Genomic DNA, 20,281 nt, shown 5'->3' on the forward strand with positions numbered 1-20,281 from the left:
TGGTGATATGCTTTTGTGTAATGCTAGAAATGACACGTTTACCCAGCTGTGCACTGCCATATATCTTGCACAATTTAATAATAAAAGCAAAAGACAATTCTACCAAACTATAACATTGTGCTTAATGGTAAAAGATTTTACAGTGCTTCAGTTATTAAGAATTTATATTAATTAAAAGTTTTAAAAATAAAAATTGTATTCCTCAGTTGCAGTAGCCACATTTGCACAGCTCTAGAGTCTAGATCAACTTACTTTGGTGATGAAAGGGTAGAGAGGCAAAGCTGCTGGACCCAGTTGGCCTAGAAGAACAGAGCAAGTCCATAAATGAGTCTGCACTTTAACAAATGTAATTTTATGTCCAAGGCTGACTTCATGTTATACCAGAAAGGATTGCCTTAATAAGAAATAAATCAGTTATTTAATTTACTTTGAAATAGTTTGTTTAAACAACCACTTATTTGTGGCAGTTAGAGGTTCAGTTTTCAATTAGATGTTAATGGCATCGTGTAAATACAGAAAAAGTGATCTGAGTTTGCTCTTAAGACTTCACTTTCCAGATAAATGCTAGCATTTCAAGTTTGGGACACTGAGTATTGTTTTATTCAAACTACATGCATACATTTATACAAACATAAAATGAAAATGTAAGCAGAAATTCGAGTAGAATAGCAATACAATTTCATTCTCCAGTGAATGCTTAAGGTTTATAGAGGTACCAAATGCCCTAAGCCCAAATTTACAGACAAAGTAGATCTTATCCTCTTAATATTTATGCCGAGAGGGAGCAAAAAATTAAAACTTTTCACTAATTTAATTTCTTTATGTAGTTGTTATAAGACCAATTAAGAATTTTTTCTCCTGCTGGTAGTACTTTGATAATAGAAAATGGTCCAGGATATAAAAGACTGCTTTTGCTATTTGTGGAAATGTTGGGAATTGACTTTAGACGCTCGGAGAATATGTTAGAGAAATGTTGATTGACTGCCTGGGTGATCAGTTAATGAAAGTGTGTGTTAAATAATTACATATATAACATTGTAGTGACAGTTTTCAGAAGCATTCACTTAAAATTTTCATTTCTCTGAATAAAAGACACAAGCATGCTTTTTTGTGTAATTTTTTAAAATTACTTTTCCTCACCCCTTTCTCTCTCTTTCTTTCTCCCTCTTTTTAATAAAATGGTTTTCAGATATAAGATGTTTTTGGGATTCTGCTAGAGATGACCTAATTTTTACTAATTGCTGTGCTTTCAGAGTTGTGTTTGCTCAGAATGGCAGTGTTATTATTCTTTGATAGTAATAACAAATGGTTTAATGCAGAGCATATTCAAAATAATATCTTAGTGCCAGCTTGTAAATTGTTTTTGTTAAAATTGGCCTTATCCCAGGAAAAAATTAAATGCTAATGTGTACAAGTTAAAGTTTATATTATGTGTGATTTCTTACATTATTTGCTTTTTGACTTGTAAAACACACAGAGTATCGGTTTTTAAAAATAGCTTAAATATTTTTCTTCAAAGCACTTATCAGTTGCCTGAATGATATAGCCACTATTTTATACTTTTGTTTTGTAGTGCCTCAGGGTGAAAGATCATTCTTCTCAGCTCATCTGAATTCAATCTATTTTAATTAAATTATGTTTAAAATGTACAGCTTTAACTTTAGTTTTTCTCTTCAGATATCCCTACAGGTTAATTACCTTTTCCCTGCTTTTCACTTAAATCTCTCCTCCCCCCAATTCCCCATTAATTTGGGTTGTGAAGTGTCACCTTAAAGCTTTAGGCTTAATGCTACATGAAAAGACTCGGTGCTTTTTATTTCATTTTCCATGTATTAGGCACCACTAAAAAGAATGTAACACATGTAGCAGCTTATTTCATTTTCAAAGGAGGAATTGAAGAGCTTTTGAGTAAAAAACGTGAAAAGAAGCTCATGTTCATTGCCTACGTGGCTTTTAAAAAAGACTCTTGAAAAACATTCCATTGTGAATTCCAGGTCCTCTTTAAACTTACCACCAGCAGTAACTGCCTGCAGAGCCATGTGATCATCTTGGCAGCAGCCAGGCCTTTTAGTGATTTCATTACTGTGGTTTCCTCAAGCTCTTTACACACATTGATTAATATTTTCCTTGCAGTTATCGCTGTGATGATTTTGTGGTTAATGACACCAAGCTGGGACTGGTACAGAAAGTCAGAGAACACTTACAGAACTTGGAAAAGTAAGTAATAGGCCTTTGGAAAAAGAAGGGCCTAAGAATGGGGTTGAGGGGTCTTTTAGCATTTTTGAGTGGGGTTTTTGTTGATGAGTTTTATAACTTCATGTTTATAATATGATTGAAATGTTAATAAAATAAACCTTGGCTTTGGATAGCTAAAACTTGGCCCATAGTTAATGGTCATAGCTCTGCATTTATTTTATTTAATATTTGTTATAAACCATATCCAAGGTCCCAACAGCCTGTTTTAAAAATATTACCCAACAATTTATAAGCTACTCAATTTATTTTGACGGTACAAGAAAAGGGCAGAAAAAGGTGTGAAATCATCATAGAGTTACTTTTGATAATAGAAAAACCCTGTCAAATGTATTATGAGGTCTACTAGGAAGCACTATGATTTATGCATCATTTTTAAGGGAAATTAGGTTTAATGAACATATTGTCCACTTTGCATCTATACAGTGGCACAGGATCCTAGTTTCTTTTCCTTGCTTGTTAGGGGCAGTTAAATATCAGTTGACATTACAAGAAGCTATGAATACTTTGTCGTCATAAAGAAATGAAACTATTTATACGTGAACAGACTTTTATTGGTATAGTCAAATAGTTAGATAAAACTCACTGGATCCAAAATTGAAGCAATAAACAGAAACCCAGCTAGCCATGCCTTTGAAGCTACAGTGGATAGAAGCATGGCTCTGGAATGACTGCTGACTCAAGTGAAATCTGTGTACATCACACCAAATCATTAAGTGCCATCTAATTTATTTTGGCAGTTGATGTGTAGAAGGTATTGTGAAAACATCCACAAAGCAGGAGTCCCTTAGCAAACTTAAGTATAAAGCCCATAGAATGTTTGAAAATTGCATACTGAAAAGAAATAACCTAACTTCTTTGAGGGCAATACTGTGTAGTGTTTGTTAAAACCACAGACATTATGTATGTCTCATTGACTAACTAGATTATAAAGCCGATACTGGAAGAATAATGATTTCTTTAAATCTAAACCAATTAAAGTACTTCAGGTTTAAGTACTTTTTGGTTTGTCATCTTTCAGCTCTTTTTCAGAGTACTTCTCTTCTAATTTGATGAGTCCTATCTAGGATTAGAGACAGATACACACAGATCCAAAATATTTACTTTTCTCTGAAATTGTTCACAATAAACGTGAAGTCTGAGATTCCTGAAGGAATGTATGTAGTATCACTCTTTGGTGTGGTGATGTCATTGTAAAGGTCTTAGTAACTTGATTATTTGTTATAGAAGTGGGTGGCTATCAGAATATTTTTTCTACCACTTACGGTTTTCTCTAGGAGAAGACCACCCTCTCAGTCTGAAATAAATGAATCAGAACTAAGTCAAAGGGAAAAGAGGGCATTTGAGAACCTGCATGCATTTATGCAGTTAAGAAATCTTTATTTTCCATTGACCACTTCATCAGATGAAAGGTGTCACAGACCACCTGTCTACACGTCTGCTTGGCTCCATGAAAAGTCTACCTTACAGCCCATTTCCTATGTTGAAAAACATTACCTAGAATCATTTTTGTGTTTTGCAAACATTGGTTTAATCTGTAGTGGAATTTAGAAACTACAATCATATTTGTGTTTTACTTAACTTTCGACTATTCCGCATGCCCCGTGGAACAGCACTGTCCAGCAGAACTTTCTGCAGCGACAGAAATGTTCTCCATCCACTCTACTGTGGTAACACTAGCCATACTTGAAAAGTGGCTAGTGCAACTGAGACACTGAATTTTAAACTTCAAGTTTAATTAATTTAAATAGCCACATGGAGTGAGTGGCTACTATATTAGATAGCATGGATCTAGAAGATTCTGCATTTTGAGAGTCACTGAGGATAAAATGTAGTAACTTACATTTTTAAAAGGTGAAATGCCTTATTTATATAGGTTACAACTGAAAATGAACTCTTAGGCATTGTCATAAAGAGCATATATACTATGCTTGTGGTTTACCTTCCCCACTTCACAGAATTCGTAAAGGAATAGTTGAACACTATAGTGTATGGAATTGGTCTCTTCATCTTGCAGTTACCAGTACTGTAAGAGAGAGACAAACAGTTCTGAAGAACATTTTGAGGTTTGAAGCAACTGTCACTAGTTCTGATGTTTCAAAGACATAATTCATGTGGAAATTCTGTAAGAAATAATTATGTATTTACTTTGGATGAACTTGGTACTTTTAGAAGGTGGGAAAGAATTGGCAGCCTTAAAAGTCTGTGTTGTTTAACCATAATTTTTACTTCCTTTAGATTAACTTGCCAGAGACATAAAATTTTAAAGTGACCTTTTGAAAATAGAAATAACTTTCTGATAAATTTTAAGCAGAATATTTCTTACATCAAGAAAAATTTTGAGTTATTTTAATTCAGAATTTCTGCACTAATAAGGATGTGTTTTAGAATGTCCTTTGGAGCATAGCTGCATCTAATGAATGTACGTGTGCCTATATTCCTGTAACTTATTTATCATTTGTCAAACTCAGATCCTATCATCATCTATTAAGACAAATCAGCAAAACATGACATCTTTATTGAAATTAAGAAAGAAATAGCATATGGAGACTTACTGTTAAATTTCAAAACAGTCGTGTCAGACCAGGGTTTTCCTTTTGTTGTGAAGAATGAGCCTTCTGGTCTGTGAAGCTTCGCAGTCGGTCAGACAGTGAGAGTGGTGGTGGGGAGTGTCCCACGGGCTGCATCTTCCCGGCCAGCTTTGCCAGGAGCAGTGTCCAGCCCACCTCTGCCGGAGGAGCAAGGGGGATTTCCAAGGAAGTAGAGCTCCTCGGTTAACTTCAAATACATGTGGGCCCCAGTGGGCCTGATGAAGCAGTCAGGGAGGTTTCCATGCTCTAGGTGTTGAGGGCAGCTGGAGTTTATTCTTTGACCTGTGGTGTAGCATGCATATATTAATAACTTTTTCACTGTCTGTTTGTGTTTTAATAGCTCAGCTTTCACAGCTGACAGGCATAGGAAAAGAAAACTTTTGGAAAACTCAACACTAAATAGCAAGTTATTAAAAGTAAATGTAAGTAATTAAAATTTATTCAAATATAAGAGTTAGTTGAGATTTAATCACTGTTTTGTTGCAACTCTAACATGTAATGTTACCTGTTACAGACTTTTATAAATGTGTGTCTTGGATTTGGAGTATTTTACACAATGTTTGCCACTTGCACTGTCGATTGTTGCTGTGACCCCAGTGAGTCCATCTGTCAGCACCTTCTTCCCATCAGCATTACTGCTGTGCTCCTCTTCCCTAGAAAACAGTTCACTCTTAATACCTGCTCACACTCCTTAGTCATCAGAAAACCCAGCCTTCGTTTTTAAGACTAAGTCTTTAGGTTCAGGCAGCTTTTCCTTTTTTTGAGATGGAGTCCCACTCTGTAGCTCAGGCTGGAGTACAATGGCGCAATCTTGGCTCACTGGAACCTCTGCCTCCCAGGTTGAAGTGATTCTCCTGCCACAGCCTCCCAAGGGGGTGGGACAACAGGTGCACACCACCACGCCTGGCTAATTTTTGTATTTTTATTTATTTATTTATTTATTTTATTTTATTTTTTGAGATGGAGTCTCACTCTGTCACCCAGGCTGGAGTGCAGTGGTGCAATCTTGGCTCATTGCAACCTCAAGCCTCCTGGGTTCAAGCAATTCTCCTGCCTTAACCTCCCAAGTAGCTGGGATTACAGGCGCACGCTACCACGCCCGCCTAATTTTTTCTATTTTAGTAGAGACAGAGTTTCACCGTATTGCTCAGGCTGGTCTCGAACTCCTGAGCTCAGGCAATCCACTTACCTCAGCTTCCCAAAGTGCTAGGAGTACAGGCATTAGCCACCACACCCAGCCTTTTTGTATTTTTAGTAGAGACGGAGTTTCGCCATGTTGGCCAGGCCTGTCTTGAACTCCTGACCTCAGGTGATCCGCCCACCTCGGCCTCCCAAAGTGATGGGATTACAGGCATGAGGCGCCTGGCCTCAGGCAGCTTTTTAAGATTCATATCCCATTGTTAGGAAAACGTGTATTGGTCATTTATGTATGGCTTAGAGTTAAAAGTTTGGGGACAAAAATACTTGGGGTGTATATATTTATATTTTTTCCATTTCTCTTATAGTTTTTATAGAATCTTAAAAAGGCATTAAGTCTTAAATGTTATTTTAAGGATTTCCTGTTTTTTGCATTGTGTACTCCATGGTACTCATTAATGGTGATTTCCTCATAAGCTTTCAATAAGATACTTCTATTTAGAACAATCCCAGGATCAGAAACAGCTTTCTAAAAATATCCAGACATTTATACAGAGAGTAGAGAGTTTGTTTGAAATATTCATTGGAGAGAAAAGGACCAATTCCAAATTGGCTTGGTGCTAGAGTTTCAGAGGCCTTTCCTTAGCCTTGATGTTTGAAACAGTTGGCCTTCCCTTGGCATTACTGATGGCCTCTTCTTGCACCACTTACAGGGAAGCACCACTGCCATTTGTGCCACAGGCCTTCGGAATTTGGGGAACACATGTTTCATGAATGCCATCCTTCAGTCACTCAGGTAACGCTACAGTCAGAGCTTAAGTGTCTGACATTAAAGGTTAAGAGCATGGGCTCTGGCTCCCTATCTTGTCTGCCACTAACTCTAGTCATACGGTTTGGGGCAAGATACCTTAATTTCCTGTGCTTTTGTTTCCTCATCAATAAAACTGGGGACAGTAGTTCCTACCTCATGGGGTAGTTGGGAAGATTGAATAATGTAATTTGTCTAAAGTACTTAGAGCAGTGTCCTGCAGTGAATAGTTGTTTGCGGTTATTTCCAGTTGCTTCTTGAATAGGCTAGAACTGAGGTCAGCAAACTTTTTCTGTGAAAGGCCTGATAGTAAACATTTTAGTATGTCAGGCCACAGTCTCTCTCAGATATCCCCCACCCCCCCGCCCTTTATTAAAACAACACTTTAGGGCCAGGTGCAGTGGCTCAGGCCTGTAATCCCAGCATTTTGGGAGGCTGAGGCGGGCAGGTCACCTGAAGTCAGGAGTTCAAGACCAGCCTGGCCAACATAGTGAAACCCCATCTCTACTAAAAATACAAAAATTAGCTGGGTGTGGTGGCGTGCGCCTGTAGTCCCAGCTGCTTGGGAGGCTGAGGCAGGAGAATCGTTTGAACCCAGGAGGTGGAAATTGCAGTGAGCCAAGATGGGGCCACTACACTCCAGCCTGGGTGACAAAGCGAGACCTTGTCTCAAAAATAAATAAATAAATAAATAAATAAAATAAAACAACACTTTAAAAATGTAAAACTCGCTTTAAGAGCTGCCTGGTGGAGGGCTAGATTTGGCCTGTGGGCTACAGTTTACAGACTCCTGGGTTACAGAGAACCTTATTCAGAGAGCTTATTTCAGTCATTAGTTGAGTCTTAACCCATTTATGTCAGAGGTTGCAATCTTTTTGTATGAAAAATCAGACCTTGGTGATGACCTTGAGCAGTAAGATATAAATAACTCCCAGAAGCTTAGCGTTCCAATAATGGAACACTAGGCATAAATGGGTTAATCAAGGTCATAAGATGAGATGTCTTCAAAATGTGAGACAAATAGTAAAAATAAAATAGTCAAGAAGGCTGACCTAAGTTTTGTAGAATAAATTATTTTGAAAGTTGCATACTTTTAGATTTTAATGAGACATCAAAGGCCAGAATAAATGATCTTCCCAAGGTTACATTGCTGATAAGAAGCGGAAGGCATATTCGATCTCTCCTGGAAGGCACTGCCTCTTAGCTTATCTCTTCTTGCTCAAAGAGGAAATTATAATTACTACTGAATTCTCCTTAGGATTCTGTATAGTGTATCAAAATAATATGGTCGGTTTCATGGTTTGTTTTTATTTGAGGAAATTATTGAATACCTGGAAACAAGCAACCGAAAAGAAAGAAATGGTGACTACCTATAGCTGGAGGGAGAATTGGGGATTTTTTTGAAAAGAGATTTTGTTTTCAACTCTTTGTTTTTTGTTTTTGTTTTTTTACAAAGTCATCTGTCTATACTGTTTTCTTAGAGAGAAGGAAAAATCATAATGAAGAAACAATGCAAGAGATTGCACTGAGTACAGTTTAAATGAGACAATTGAAAAATTGCAGTTTCAAAATGTATATGTAGGCTTCATCAACTTTCTTTACAGTCCTATTCTTTTCTTTTTAAAATATTTTTCCCTTCCTTTTAAAATAGTAACATTGAGCAGTTTTGCTGTTATTTCAAAGAACTGCCCGCTGTGGAGTTAAGGAATGGGAAAACAGCAGGAAGGCGGACATACCACACCAGGAGCCAAGGGGATAACAATGTGTGAGTTATAAGAGTATGTCCTTTCTGGCTTTGAGTTACAAAACAAATTGCTTTCACTGGTGGTTTCCATTGTACTATGTGAGCTAACAGGCACATGCCTTAAAAAAAAATCGTCTAAAAATTGTGTTTAAGTATCTAGCTGGCAATCTTAATAATTGGAATTCCGGCCGGGTGTGGTGGCTCACACCTGTTATCCCAGCACTTTGGCATGCTGAGACGGGTGGATCACCTGAGGTCAGTCAAGACCAGCCTGGTCAACATGGTGAAACCCCATCTGTACTAAATATGCAAAAATTAGCCAGGCATGGTGGCGGGTACCTGTAATCCCAGCTACTCGGGAGGCTGAGGCAGGAGAATCGCTTGAACCCAAGAGGCGGAGGTTGCGGTGAGCCAAGATTGTGCCACTGCACTTCAGCCTGGGTGACAGGGCGAGACTCCATCTCAAAAAAATTGTTGGGATTCCTTTATTTACCATAACAGGAGGGATAAATTTAGCATTCTACTTATTGACTCTGCAGATTTGGGCATTCTAGAATTGGCATCTAGATATGAAATGCAGTTCTAGGTATAGACGACTATGAATCTCATTAGTCCATGTGAATTGATTTGTCCGACAGTGTTAGGTAAACCTGTCTTGGATACTGAAATTAATTTGTAGTCAACAAATTAGTTGTGGGGAAATAAAGTCAATTTTTGGTTGATATGGAGGGGGGGAAAAACCGGACAAGTGCTCATTAATGGTTGATATGGAGAGGGGGGAGAAAACCGGACAAGTGCTCATTAAGAACCGATCCTGTATCCTCATTTGGTGTAGACCTCCCTTATTTGGGGTTCAGAAGATCTTTCATTATGACAATTGTAGTGGGCACATCTTTAATATCTTTACAGCTCTTTTTCAGAAGGACTGTGACTCATACTCCTTATATGTTTAATGTTTTCTCTGTCTGACTCCTCCACTTCCACACACTCCCATTCTCACTCATTCTGAAGGGGTGATCTGACACTGTCCTGCCGTGGTGGGTGAGGGAGAGTAGGACTGAACATGTCAGAATAATGGGCAGTAGGGCCAGAGTCACAGTGCAGGGAAACTGGAAAGCCAGGCGTGGAGCAGGGCTGGAATGACATCACTACAAGTGGTATTTGAAGGGAGTTTCCCTCACAGCAGCATCTAGGATGAGTTGAGCAGCATCTAGGATGAGTTGAAAGTGCCTGCATTCAAGGAGGCTTTGAACTCTACAGTAATCAGGTCAGAGGGGACAGCAGTGAAACAGAAAATATACATGTGTATGAGTTAAGAGAAGAGTTAGGAGTACTTGCATTCGTGTCATGCAGGGTTGAGTTGCAGACTGCAGAAATTGCCTTTGGCTGATTTAGGCAGAAAAGGAATTTACTGCAGGGCTACTGGTGAGCTAATCATATTGGGTGAGTGAAAAATCAGGTCTGGGGTCCGAGGCAGCAGCACCGCAGTCATAGTCACCCCACAGAACTGTCCGGTAAGGCCGCCACTGCCTCTGGTGCCCAGCGCAGCAGCAGAGTTCCTGTTGCCAGCACTGCTGGAGATGGATGCTGGCGGACGCAGCCATGCTGCTGCCCTGCACTCCGGATGGTGCTCTTTGCCCCCACTGCTACCAGAGAGGATTTGGTGCCATCCCTTCTTCTTCGTGTCACTAACTCCTGCTTCGGATGGGTAGAGCCCAGGCTATGTACCTGTGCTCTGACTGCAAGGGAGCCTGAGAAGGCGAGTGTCTGGCTGTTTAGCTTCGGAAGTGGGAGGCAAACTCTTAAAGTAGGGATTCTCCAACATAGGAAGAGGGTTCAAGTACTAGGAAGTCAAAAATATGATTTGTATTCCAGGGTCCTACATGATCGTGAGGGTTGAGAAGGAAGATATTGAGATTCTCTGAGATATCAATCAAGTATCCAAAAATATGGCGCTTACATTGACAGCTATGGAAGTTGAAGTTGACTTGGATCAGTTTAGCCACAGGTGTAGAAAACCAAAATTAAGTGACTCAAACATCTATGGTTTGTTTCCTCATAAAAGTCAGAGGCTGCCTGTCTAGGGTGGTTTGACAAAGCCATCGGGCTCCTCCTGGCTTTCTGTTCCACCAACCTCCAGAGGCCCTATCCATCCACATAGTCCACCATGGTGCTGGGGCTCCCCAACTCCGTCCTCATTCCTAGCAGGAAGAAGGAAAGGATTAATATAGGACTACTCTTTCTTTTTAAGACATTTCCCAGAATTTGGACACACTCAGTTTTTTATTGTGAGAGTTTATATGCCCAGGAAAAAAATGAGCGTTCTATTCATATGCGAGAAGAGTGTGGATATTGGGTGATAGGAGAGGTGTACAGAGAGCAGTAGATGCTGGAGCAGGTCAGTGCACCTAGAGGTCTAAGTGACAAGAAGACCTCCAGCAGAAAATTCCTGCTGGAAACTGGAGAAGTTTAAATAAAAATAGTCATGAGAAAATCTGACTTTTGGAGTTGAGAGTCACTGGTGGAGAGCTGAGTGGTGAAGGTTTGTGACACAGGCTGAGGTCTGGGGGTGCTAGTGAGTGGCAACAAGGACAAGGCAGGAGGGGGAGAAAGAGAGCCGAATGCTTGTTTTGCATTTGGAAAATGTACATTCTTAAGTCATTTGGCCTATAACTCACCCAGTGCTGTATGGTTTGCTTGCGTGTTTTAACTCAGAGTGTACAAATATGGCGGTGCATCAGCACGCTCAGAGTTAACCATATGGTTACAAATTAGCTTTGTCAGAATTACTGCTACTTCTGTTTTTGAAATGCTCTTATGTATCTTTCAAACTTTCTTCAGAAAAGACCAAATCCTTTTTAAGTGATCATTTTGTATGTATTAGGCATTTTAGATGAGTGGACGCTGTGTTGAAATTGTAGCCTCTCACTAATCTGAGGGCACTGTCCTTTCCTCTTTTGCAGGTCTTTGGTAGAAGAGTTTAGAAAGACACTCTGTGCTTTATGGCAAGGCAGCCAGACTGCATTTAGCCCAGAGTCCTTATTTTATGTTGTTTGGAAGATTATGCCAAACTTTAGGTAAGTATTATATAAAGAAAGATATTTTAAAACATTAATATTAGTGTTTATACTGTTCCTGAAATAATTCCTAGTGAAGTGGTTGTATTCTAAATATTCTAAATACTTAAGACTAGTTTGGTGTTTTTTCTTTTTAAGAAGAAGAGTAGAAATTGAATACATCTGACTAAACACATGTGTTTATTTAAATAGTAGACTATAGAAATGTCTTTAACAAGAGGTGGGGTATTTTGTTGCTATAAACATAAAGCCCTTATAAATAACTTATGCACACTAGGAAAACATACTGGACAAAATTTCCTTAATTCTTTCACAATGTAGAATAATTACCATCACACACTGTCTTGTTATTCCAGCTAAAAAAATTAATAAGATCAGTAGAAGTGCACAGTATTATATGAACTGTTCGGAGCTGAGTTTGGCAGCTCTGGGAAGGCTGTTGTCAAGGGCCTGGGACGCCCGCTCCAGAAGGCGGCTGTGCCACATCCTGGCGTGGCCAGAGAGCTGCTGTGGTGCCCATGCTTTTTGTCTCGCCTCACTTGAGCAAAATACACCTCTGCTGTACACCTAGCTGTCAGAGGAGTCCTGCCTCTTCTCGTAGGTCTGTCATCCCTGTAGGGATTTGGGTGATAGCAGCTTTGAGGCACCGCAGGTGTTTGACAGCAGCCTTGGCCACCTTCTGCCGATTTTACCCTTCTGAAGCAAGTCATGGTTCTTACTAGTTATGATTTTGGCACCTAATGTACATCCCTTCTCCTTTCTTTAAAAAAAAACATCATGCTGTAGTAAACTTAGCGATCTGTCTTGCCCTATTGCCTAAAAAGATGTATTGTTAATATAAATATTTAAAAGGTAATTAACTTCAAAGGACTTTAAATTGTTGCTTTGCTAAAAAGTCTAGTCTTGAGGATCTGACATGAGTAACTAGTGTTAACCCTAGTCTTGGTTTTGAAAGAAACTCCTTTTATTTATCATACCATTTAAATCTCCTCTCAGGAAAGACATAAGAATTTGAGAATGTCTTGACTCTAAGTAGGAAAGGCAGGAATGACAGTTAAGTTACCACTGGCCAGGTCTGGACCTAATAAAAAAATTTCTAACATATATCACCTAGTAGACTCTTGATAGAAGTTTAGTCTTTGTGTTTTATTATTATATAATAATAGTTTACATTTATTGAATGCCTACTGTGTGCCACCCACTGGGTATTTTTTATCTGGTCTTCATTAAAAAACAAGCAAGAACAAAATTCCAGCCAAGGCAGTAAATATTGCCCCCATTTTAGAGGAGACAAAACTGAGACAGAGAGGAGAAGCAACTTGTTTAAGTTTATACATCTAGTAGGGGTAATGACCAAAATTAGAGTCCAGGTGTTTGTGGAGTTGGCGAATAATAGACATGTTGACAATGATTTGCCCACATACCTTGAACAAGGCCCATTAACTAATTTGATACTGTTTTCCTTGATCCCCATGGTGACCAAGGTCCCTCATTCTTGAAAGCTTAGAAACATTATCATATTTTATAAAGTAGAAATCTGCTTTTCCTGTAAATCTTTCCACATCTCTGTCCCTTCTAGCTTCTGTAGCCCAACTGTGAGCATGATTTAGTTTTTAGCTGTTTAATTTCCACATTGGAATATTTTTACTGATGAAGGAACAAGGTAACCAGGCTGAGGAATGTAGCACGTGGAGTCTCTGGGGAAGATTTCAGATCATACATGAACTCTTAAATTTCTTGAATGGCTGATGAGAATAGGGTGCTTTTGTATTCTTAGCTGGGCTTGCTCTTAGTTCTGCAATAACTGAGATTGTTCCCCATTTTTATATAGTCAAAGAACAGTTTTTCTCTTGGTCAGATCTAGATCTTGAGATTATATCATGGATAAAGCTTTAGTGCAGGGTCACTGCACAATGCCCAGGTGTGAGGCAGGGAGATGGGGCTTGCTTTTTACAGCTCTTACCCTATGAGGTATGCAGGTAAGATTCTTATAACATGCCTGTGTGTAAGTGCATGAATCTCGATTTGTGTTTATTTATAATCCCAAAGGAATTTTTTTTAGGTTTAAAAAGCCCATTTTCCTTGATTAACACATGACAGTGTCTAGAAAACTTGATCCTTTGGGATGAAATATGATGACTCTGAAATACAAACATGCATGTAGAAGTAGAAACAACTTTCATCTATTAAATACACAAATATATATACATACACACACCCCCAAAACACACACACCCTCAATGTAATCAGCAGCTTTGGATAGAGAAATCATTAAGCCTATTCTTTTTTTCCCCACTGAAACTAAAAGCCAGTTACCTAGCAGGGAAAATTTTCTTGAAGTTTTGACCTTTTCCAACATTCATATGTACTTACCACACTTCTTATGATTTCTTAGTATGTTCAGCTCTTTCTATCCTTTTGCTTTTCATAAAAATACTTTAAAGTGTATTTTCTTAAATAGGCAAAAACATATGTGGTTCAAAATTCAAAAGGTAACAAAAGAATATGCAGTGAATGTTTTATTCTATTCCCTAGCCATTCATTCTGTTTTCTGGAAGCAACCATAGTTACTAGAGTTTTGTGTATCCTTTCAGATATTCTGTGTACATATACAGACAAGTGTGTGTGTGTGTGTGTGTGTGTGTGTCATTTTTAACGTAATTGGTGATGTATCATCTTTTTTTCCCTACTTTGAGATGATTCATATTAGTATACAAATAGCTTCCTCAGACCATTTTATAGTTGTATCATAATTTGTGTCCAAGTCTCCTCCCAGTGGCTTTATGGACTGTTTCTAGTCTTTGCTGTTCTAAACAGTGCTGCAGTGAGTAGTCTTTTACATACATGTGCAGGTATCTAAGAGAGAAAGTGCCGGGCTCAAGGAAATGTGCTTCTGTAATTTTGATAGTCTTTTCTGCTAGCCTTTGTCACTCCTTGCTTTTCTTAACACAGCTCTGTCTTGCTGCTTTGCTGTCTGTATGTCATGTGCTTCTGCCCACAGGATTTGCCTTGTGGTTCCTCTCTCTTTGTCTAGGATCCCAGTTAAAGCTAACACTCTTCAGGAAAGTCTCTTGATGATTCAAATAGGTCTTTCTGTACAACCTGACTTAATATATTTGCCTTGACTTCCCAAGATGGAACTTTATTTTTTTTAATCAGTTCTTGTTATAATTAATGTTTTAAAATGATGGGTAAATAATCATTGACACATAATTCTTCTATTTGCTTGCTCTTCTCAGGTTTATAGACAATGAAAGGATTTTTGTAGACAAAAAATAGATCTTTGCATGTGATGCTTTTTTTAAAAAAAAATTTTATTTTTTATTTGAGTCTCACTTTGTAGCCCAGACTGGAGTGCAGTGGCATGATCTGGGCTCACTGCAACCTCTGCTTCTTGGGTTCAAGTGATTCTCCTGCCTCAGCCTCCCAAGTAGCTGGGACTACAGGTGGGTGCCACCATACCCGGCTAATTTTTTTGTATTTTTAATAGAGACGGGGTTTCACTATGTTGGCTAGGCTGGTCTCGAACTCCCGACCTCGTGATCCACCTGCCTTGGCCTCCCAAAGTGCTGGGATTACAGTTGTGACCCACCGTGCCCAGCCACGTGTGATACTTTAATTAAAGTTTTATTTAACAATAGTCTTTTTGGGATATCGGTAAAAAGATTTTAAAATACTATGCTATTGATATTTTATATTTAAGCCATTTTCATTGTAGCCAAGAATTTTGCTATTGTATTTGTGTGTGTGTTTGTAAACACTAATTCATTTTTGTCAGTTTTGTTTTCTGGTGTTTTTGTTTTGAGGAAACTCAGGCATGATTGTTGCCAAATACTGAGTAGGAAGACATTTAACTTATTTTCGTTTTGCAGATATTTTGGCCAAAACAACAACTTTAGATTCTTTTTTTAACGTCAAGGATATTTTAAATATGAGCAGAACCTAAAATTCTAACATATCTTAGGTATTTTAGATTATACATATGTATATCTGTTTCTACATACAGTATATACAGATTATATACTGGCACTGCCAAGACACAGAAAACAGTAATGTGCAGGCATGTCATAGTTAAGTATGTGGTGGGAACACGAGTCCTTTTATGTGCCTATATTCTGGGATGTTAATTTCATTATTTGGAATGTCTGCTTTTCACACCCAAGGAGGTGCAAACTAACATTTGATTTTTTTGAGACAGTCTTGCTCTGTTGCCCAGGCTGGAGTGCAATGGCACAATCTCAGCTCACTGCAACCTCCGCCTCCCAGGTTCAAGTTATTCTTCTGCCTCAGCCTCCCAAGTAGCTGGGATTACAGGTGTGCACCACCATGCCCGGCTAATTTTTTTTTTTTTTTTTTTTTTGAGACAGTCTTGCTCTGTCGCCCAGGTTGGAGTGCAGTGGCATGATCTCGGCTCGCTGCAAGCTCCACCTCCCGGGTTCACACCATTCTCCTGCCTCAGCCTCCCGAGTAGCTGGGACTACAGGCGCCTGCAACCATACCCGGCTAATTTTTTGTATTTTTAATGGAGACGGGGTTTCACCGTGTTAGTCAGAATGGTCTCCATCTCCTGACCTTGTGATCCGCCCGCCTCAGCCTCCGAAAGTGCTGGGATTACAGGCATGAGCCACCGTGCCCGGCCTAATTTTTGTATTTTTTGATAGATGGGGTTTTGCCATGTTGGCCAGGCTGGTCTCAAACTCCTGACCTCAGGTGATCCGTCTGCCTCAGCCTCCCAAAGTGCTGGGATTACAGGCATGAGCCACCACACCCGGCTTAATCATTTTTTATTGGAACATTTATTTGTCTTTAAGATTTGGGGAAATTTGGTTTGTAGTCATTGTGCCAAAACCTTGTGAAGAGACAGTTGCCACGTGTTCCTGTACACTGTGCTTTGGCAGTGTTCGGAATGGATGGTTCAAGACCTTCTATAGAGGCTTTCTGTGTTTTCAGTGTGCCCTCTCCCCCAGTGATTTCTCACAGCATCCTCATGACAGATTTAGGAGAAGGGGGTAATGTTTATCTGACGTGACAAATGAGAGAAGGAACAGTGTTAAAATTGGAGCCACAGTTGGCTGGGTATGGTGGCTCACGCCTGTAATCCCAGCACTTTGGGAGGCCGAGGCGGGTGGTTCACGAGTCAGGAGATCGAGACCATTCTGGTCAACATGGTGAAACCCTGTCTCTATCAAAAATACAAAAATTAGCTGGGTGTGGTGGTGCATGCCTGTAATCCCAGCTACTCGGGAGCTGAGTAAGGCAGGAGAATCCCTTGAACCAGGGCGTCGGTGGTTGCAGTGAGCCAAGATAGCACCATTGCACTCCAGCCTGACGACAGAGCGAGACTCCCATCTAAAAAAAAAAAAAAAAAATTGGAGCCACAGTTATTTGCCTCTGTTTTCTTTTCTCCTGTACTTCTGGTCTGTCACAGGGACACTAGTTGGTTCTTCATAAATGCATTTCCTCACTAATTCTCAAACAGCTGTTTGGGTGACATTGCTGAAATATGTATACAAAACATAAACACAGCACCCAAATGTGAGGACTATTTCCTTTAACATGGTTATAAAACAAGAGAAACTGAAGTTGACTACAGAGTCAATTCTGAAGCCCAGTCGTACAACTAGGAAATGATTGAAAAGATAACTGAAATTTGTTGAATTTAATATACTAAATAAAATATTTATTAAGGCTTTCAGATAAGTCAATGAAGTTATACATTTAAATGTTTAGAAAGAGAATTGTAAATGTCTCTTTAGTAAGAATTAGAAAAAGTTCTAGTCTGAGCAGCAGGGAGTGTTCTCTGGTAAATTTCACAAGTTGAAATAGACTCATAACCTACCTTTATAGAATAGCTGAGTGTTCCGTGATCTCATGTAGTTTAAAGAAGATGTGTTTGTAATGGTATAGGAAACACTAGAAAATAATGCATTTTGATATAAGAAAATCACGGTATGGTTGGACACATACATTAATGTACATGAGGGCACATTGTTTTTTTAAAATGGGATGGGCTTGTGTTGACTTGATGAAAATGCAAATTGGTATAGCTATAAGGTGCTGGTTTTCATCATACATTTTAAGAAAATGATGACTTAGATATTAGGTTATTTTGGGGAGAGAATGAAATTTTTTGTGATAGAATTTCAGATATTATAACAAACTACTAATCTTACCTTTGAGTCATGAAAATAATGGATATTGTATTAAGTTTAAGGCACCTCCTTAGATATACAAAGGAACTACCAACTTTGAATGCTTTTGGCTGAATTTTAACATTTTTATTGATGAGCCTTAGAAGAAATACTTGAACACATATATTGATATTTAGTTGCCAGCTAGTTTAGAAAAAGCTACAGTGAAATGCCAGAGTAACTTCTGACTTTAAGTTCCAAAGTTCCATTGGTTAAGGAGATTGTTTTCATAATTTATAATTTCCAGGAAAAGGGGAAAATAGATATTGACAGAAACTCTGGTTGGAAGAAATTTTGTTTATGGAACCGTTGCCTGGAAGAGTAGTGGGAGTTTTGAATCTTAAGACGACACCAGAAAAACTTAATGATTTAGATTAATTAAAGAGATCTTCCATGCTGGCAAAATGCAGACAGAAGTCTTTTTTATTTTAGTTTTATAAAAGTACTTTATATAGCAATGCTTTCTTTATTTCATCCAAGTAACTTCCCAGACCTTCCACCTGTTCCAGTTTCATTTTGTCTGCCATCATTCCTGTTCACTGTCATTGATCTATATTCGTATAAGAATTTCATATAGTTTGCTGTCTGACTATACTGTAATAAGTAACCTAAGAATATGTTGTTATATAAATTCAAGTTTTAGGATAGAGCATAACTGTATATGAGCCAATGCATTTTTAAAGAGTATTTATTTATTTAAAAGATGTCTTAAGTCAGAAGTTAGGATGCAGGTAGAGAAGGTTAGACATCTTTAACTCTTTCAGTAAAGTTTTTCTTCCTTTCAGGCAGTGTTTAAAAATTAGTATCTTTCAATCTAAGGAGTCATTAATAATTTTAAATTCCCCTTTCTTATTGTAGTGGTTCACACCTGGTTTTCTAGTGAGGGTAAGAGGTGAAGCTGTGACATTGGAGCATCTTCTAGAGAGGTTATGTGGGCAGGGAGAAGAGTCAGAGTCCACCAGGAAACACAGGTGTAGTCCCATCTCTTACTCTCTTGCTGTAGGACTTTGGGGAAGCCACATACCGCCCCCCTACCTCCACAATTTCCTCACCTCTGAAGTGAGGAGATCATTGCAAATCCAATTAGCTCTAATATTTTTTGGTACAGTAGAATTCATTCTTGAAGAGAAATTCTGTCACCTGTGGAGCTTGCGGGCATGAAGGTGAGGAAGCCTGGCTGTGCTTGTGAGCATGGGGCTGCCGTCCTTTCCCACGCCTTGGCCTCTTGCTGGTGTGGCTGGGCACAAAGAGCCCTCCACCTGGCCTTATAAGTGACTGTTTCTGTTTGCTTTAGGGGCTATCAACAGCAGGACGCCCATGAATTCATGCGCTACCTTTTGGACCACCTACACTTGGAACTCCAGGGCGGTTTTAACGGTGTTTCCCGCTCAGCAGTTCTGCAGGAGAATTCTACTCTGTCTGCAAGTAACAAGTGTTGCATGTAAGATTTAGTTGCCTTCTGTTTTTTAGGAGGGCCTCAGACATTTCTTTTGGTGTTAACTATGTGTTAGATTTATAACGGAAGGTAGAGGGGTTTCTTGGACATTTGCTGGAACTTTTCGTGCCCTTGAACTTTGTGACCCAGTGAACTAGCACATGCCTCCTGCCTCCAGACCAGAGGCATCTTGTATTTGCATCCTGATTAGTTCTGACTGTGATTAATTGGTATAGATTATTTTAAATCTTGAAAAAATAGAAAATATTTGTACAATTTATCATTTAGAAGATTTCCTCCAAATATATTGAATGACAGACAGGAGACTTAAAATTATTTGTTCACTAAAAACAAAAGCTAAAAACATTTTGAATGGGAACTTTCCTAAAGCTTCATTATGGACTTGAATTTTCCTAAAGTTTATCTGTTCTTTAATGAAATCGAGGCATTTGTAAGTTCTCAGAAGTTTTTCTTGCCTCTCAATATGAATAAAACAAAGCTTTTGGATTGCTTTCCCATGTACTAGTAGCCCCCAAGTATACACTGAGATGAGGACACTTATTTTGCTTGAAGAACGGAAGATTTACTGTTATTTTAGCCTGGATTTTGGTCAGTTGCAGCCTCCTTTGTTCAAATGTTTTGAAAAGTTTCATCAGTATTGAGCTACATGGGAGAGATTTACAAGAAAACAACCCCCCCTCCCCGCCAAACAGAGAGAAAAGAGTAAGTAACATACAGGTGTCATTGTAGTATTGCCTGGCAGTCCATAAATCGGATGTAGTAGGACTACTACTTTTTAATGGCAAAGCAGGCTTATAGCTAACCAAGCAGTGTTAGAAAAGGGCAACCAATGTGAATGGCCATACTTCTCAAAATGATTGTCCCTCTGGGTCCTAGTAGCTGTGATTCCAATTAGAATCCAATATAGAAAGGGAAGGACCTCTTGTGACCTGGGAGAATTGTTCTTCCTGCTAGCACCAAATTAAAAAGTATTAAATGAAAAATTCTGTTTTGTATTTTATCATGGCATATTCATCCACAAAGG

At 38.8% G+C, this 20,281-nt stretch overlaps 1 protein-coding gene across 5 annotated transcripts in view; it reads left to right on the forward strand.

Annotated features, from left to right (window-relative positions):
• USP3 (ubiquitin specific peptidase 3) overlaps positions 1-20,281 on the forward strand; it is an 81,428-nt gene that overhangs the window by 47,052 nt on the left and 14,095 nt on the right. For all 5 annotated transcript variants that reach the window (XM_003267085.4, XM_030814525.1, XM_030814526.1 and 2 more), the window contains 6 exons: positions 2,134-2,217; positions 5,185-5,266; positions 6,695-6,777; positions 8,441-8,554; positions 11,497-11,610; positions 19,096-19,242. In XM_003267085.4, the coding sequence (XP_003267133.2) occupies positions 2,134-2,217; positions 5,185-5,266; positions 6,695-6,777; positions 8,441-8,554; positions 11,497-11,610; positions 19,096-19,242 (624 nt within the window). The remainder of the gene's footprint in view (positions 1-2,133; positions 2,218-5,184; positions 5,267-6,694; positions 6,778-8,440; positions 8,555-11,496; positions 11,611-19,095; positions 19,243-20,281) is intronic.

Source organism: Nomascus leucogenys, chromosome 6 (genome assembly GCF_006542625.1).
Source record: "Nomascus leucogenys isolate Asia chromosome 6, Asia_NLE_v1, whole genome shotgun sequence".
NCBI lineage: Eukaryota > Metazoa > Chordata > Mammalia > Primates > Hylobatidae > Nomascus > Nomascus leucogenys.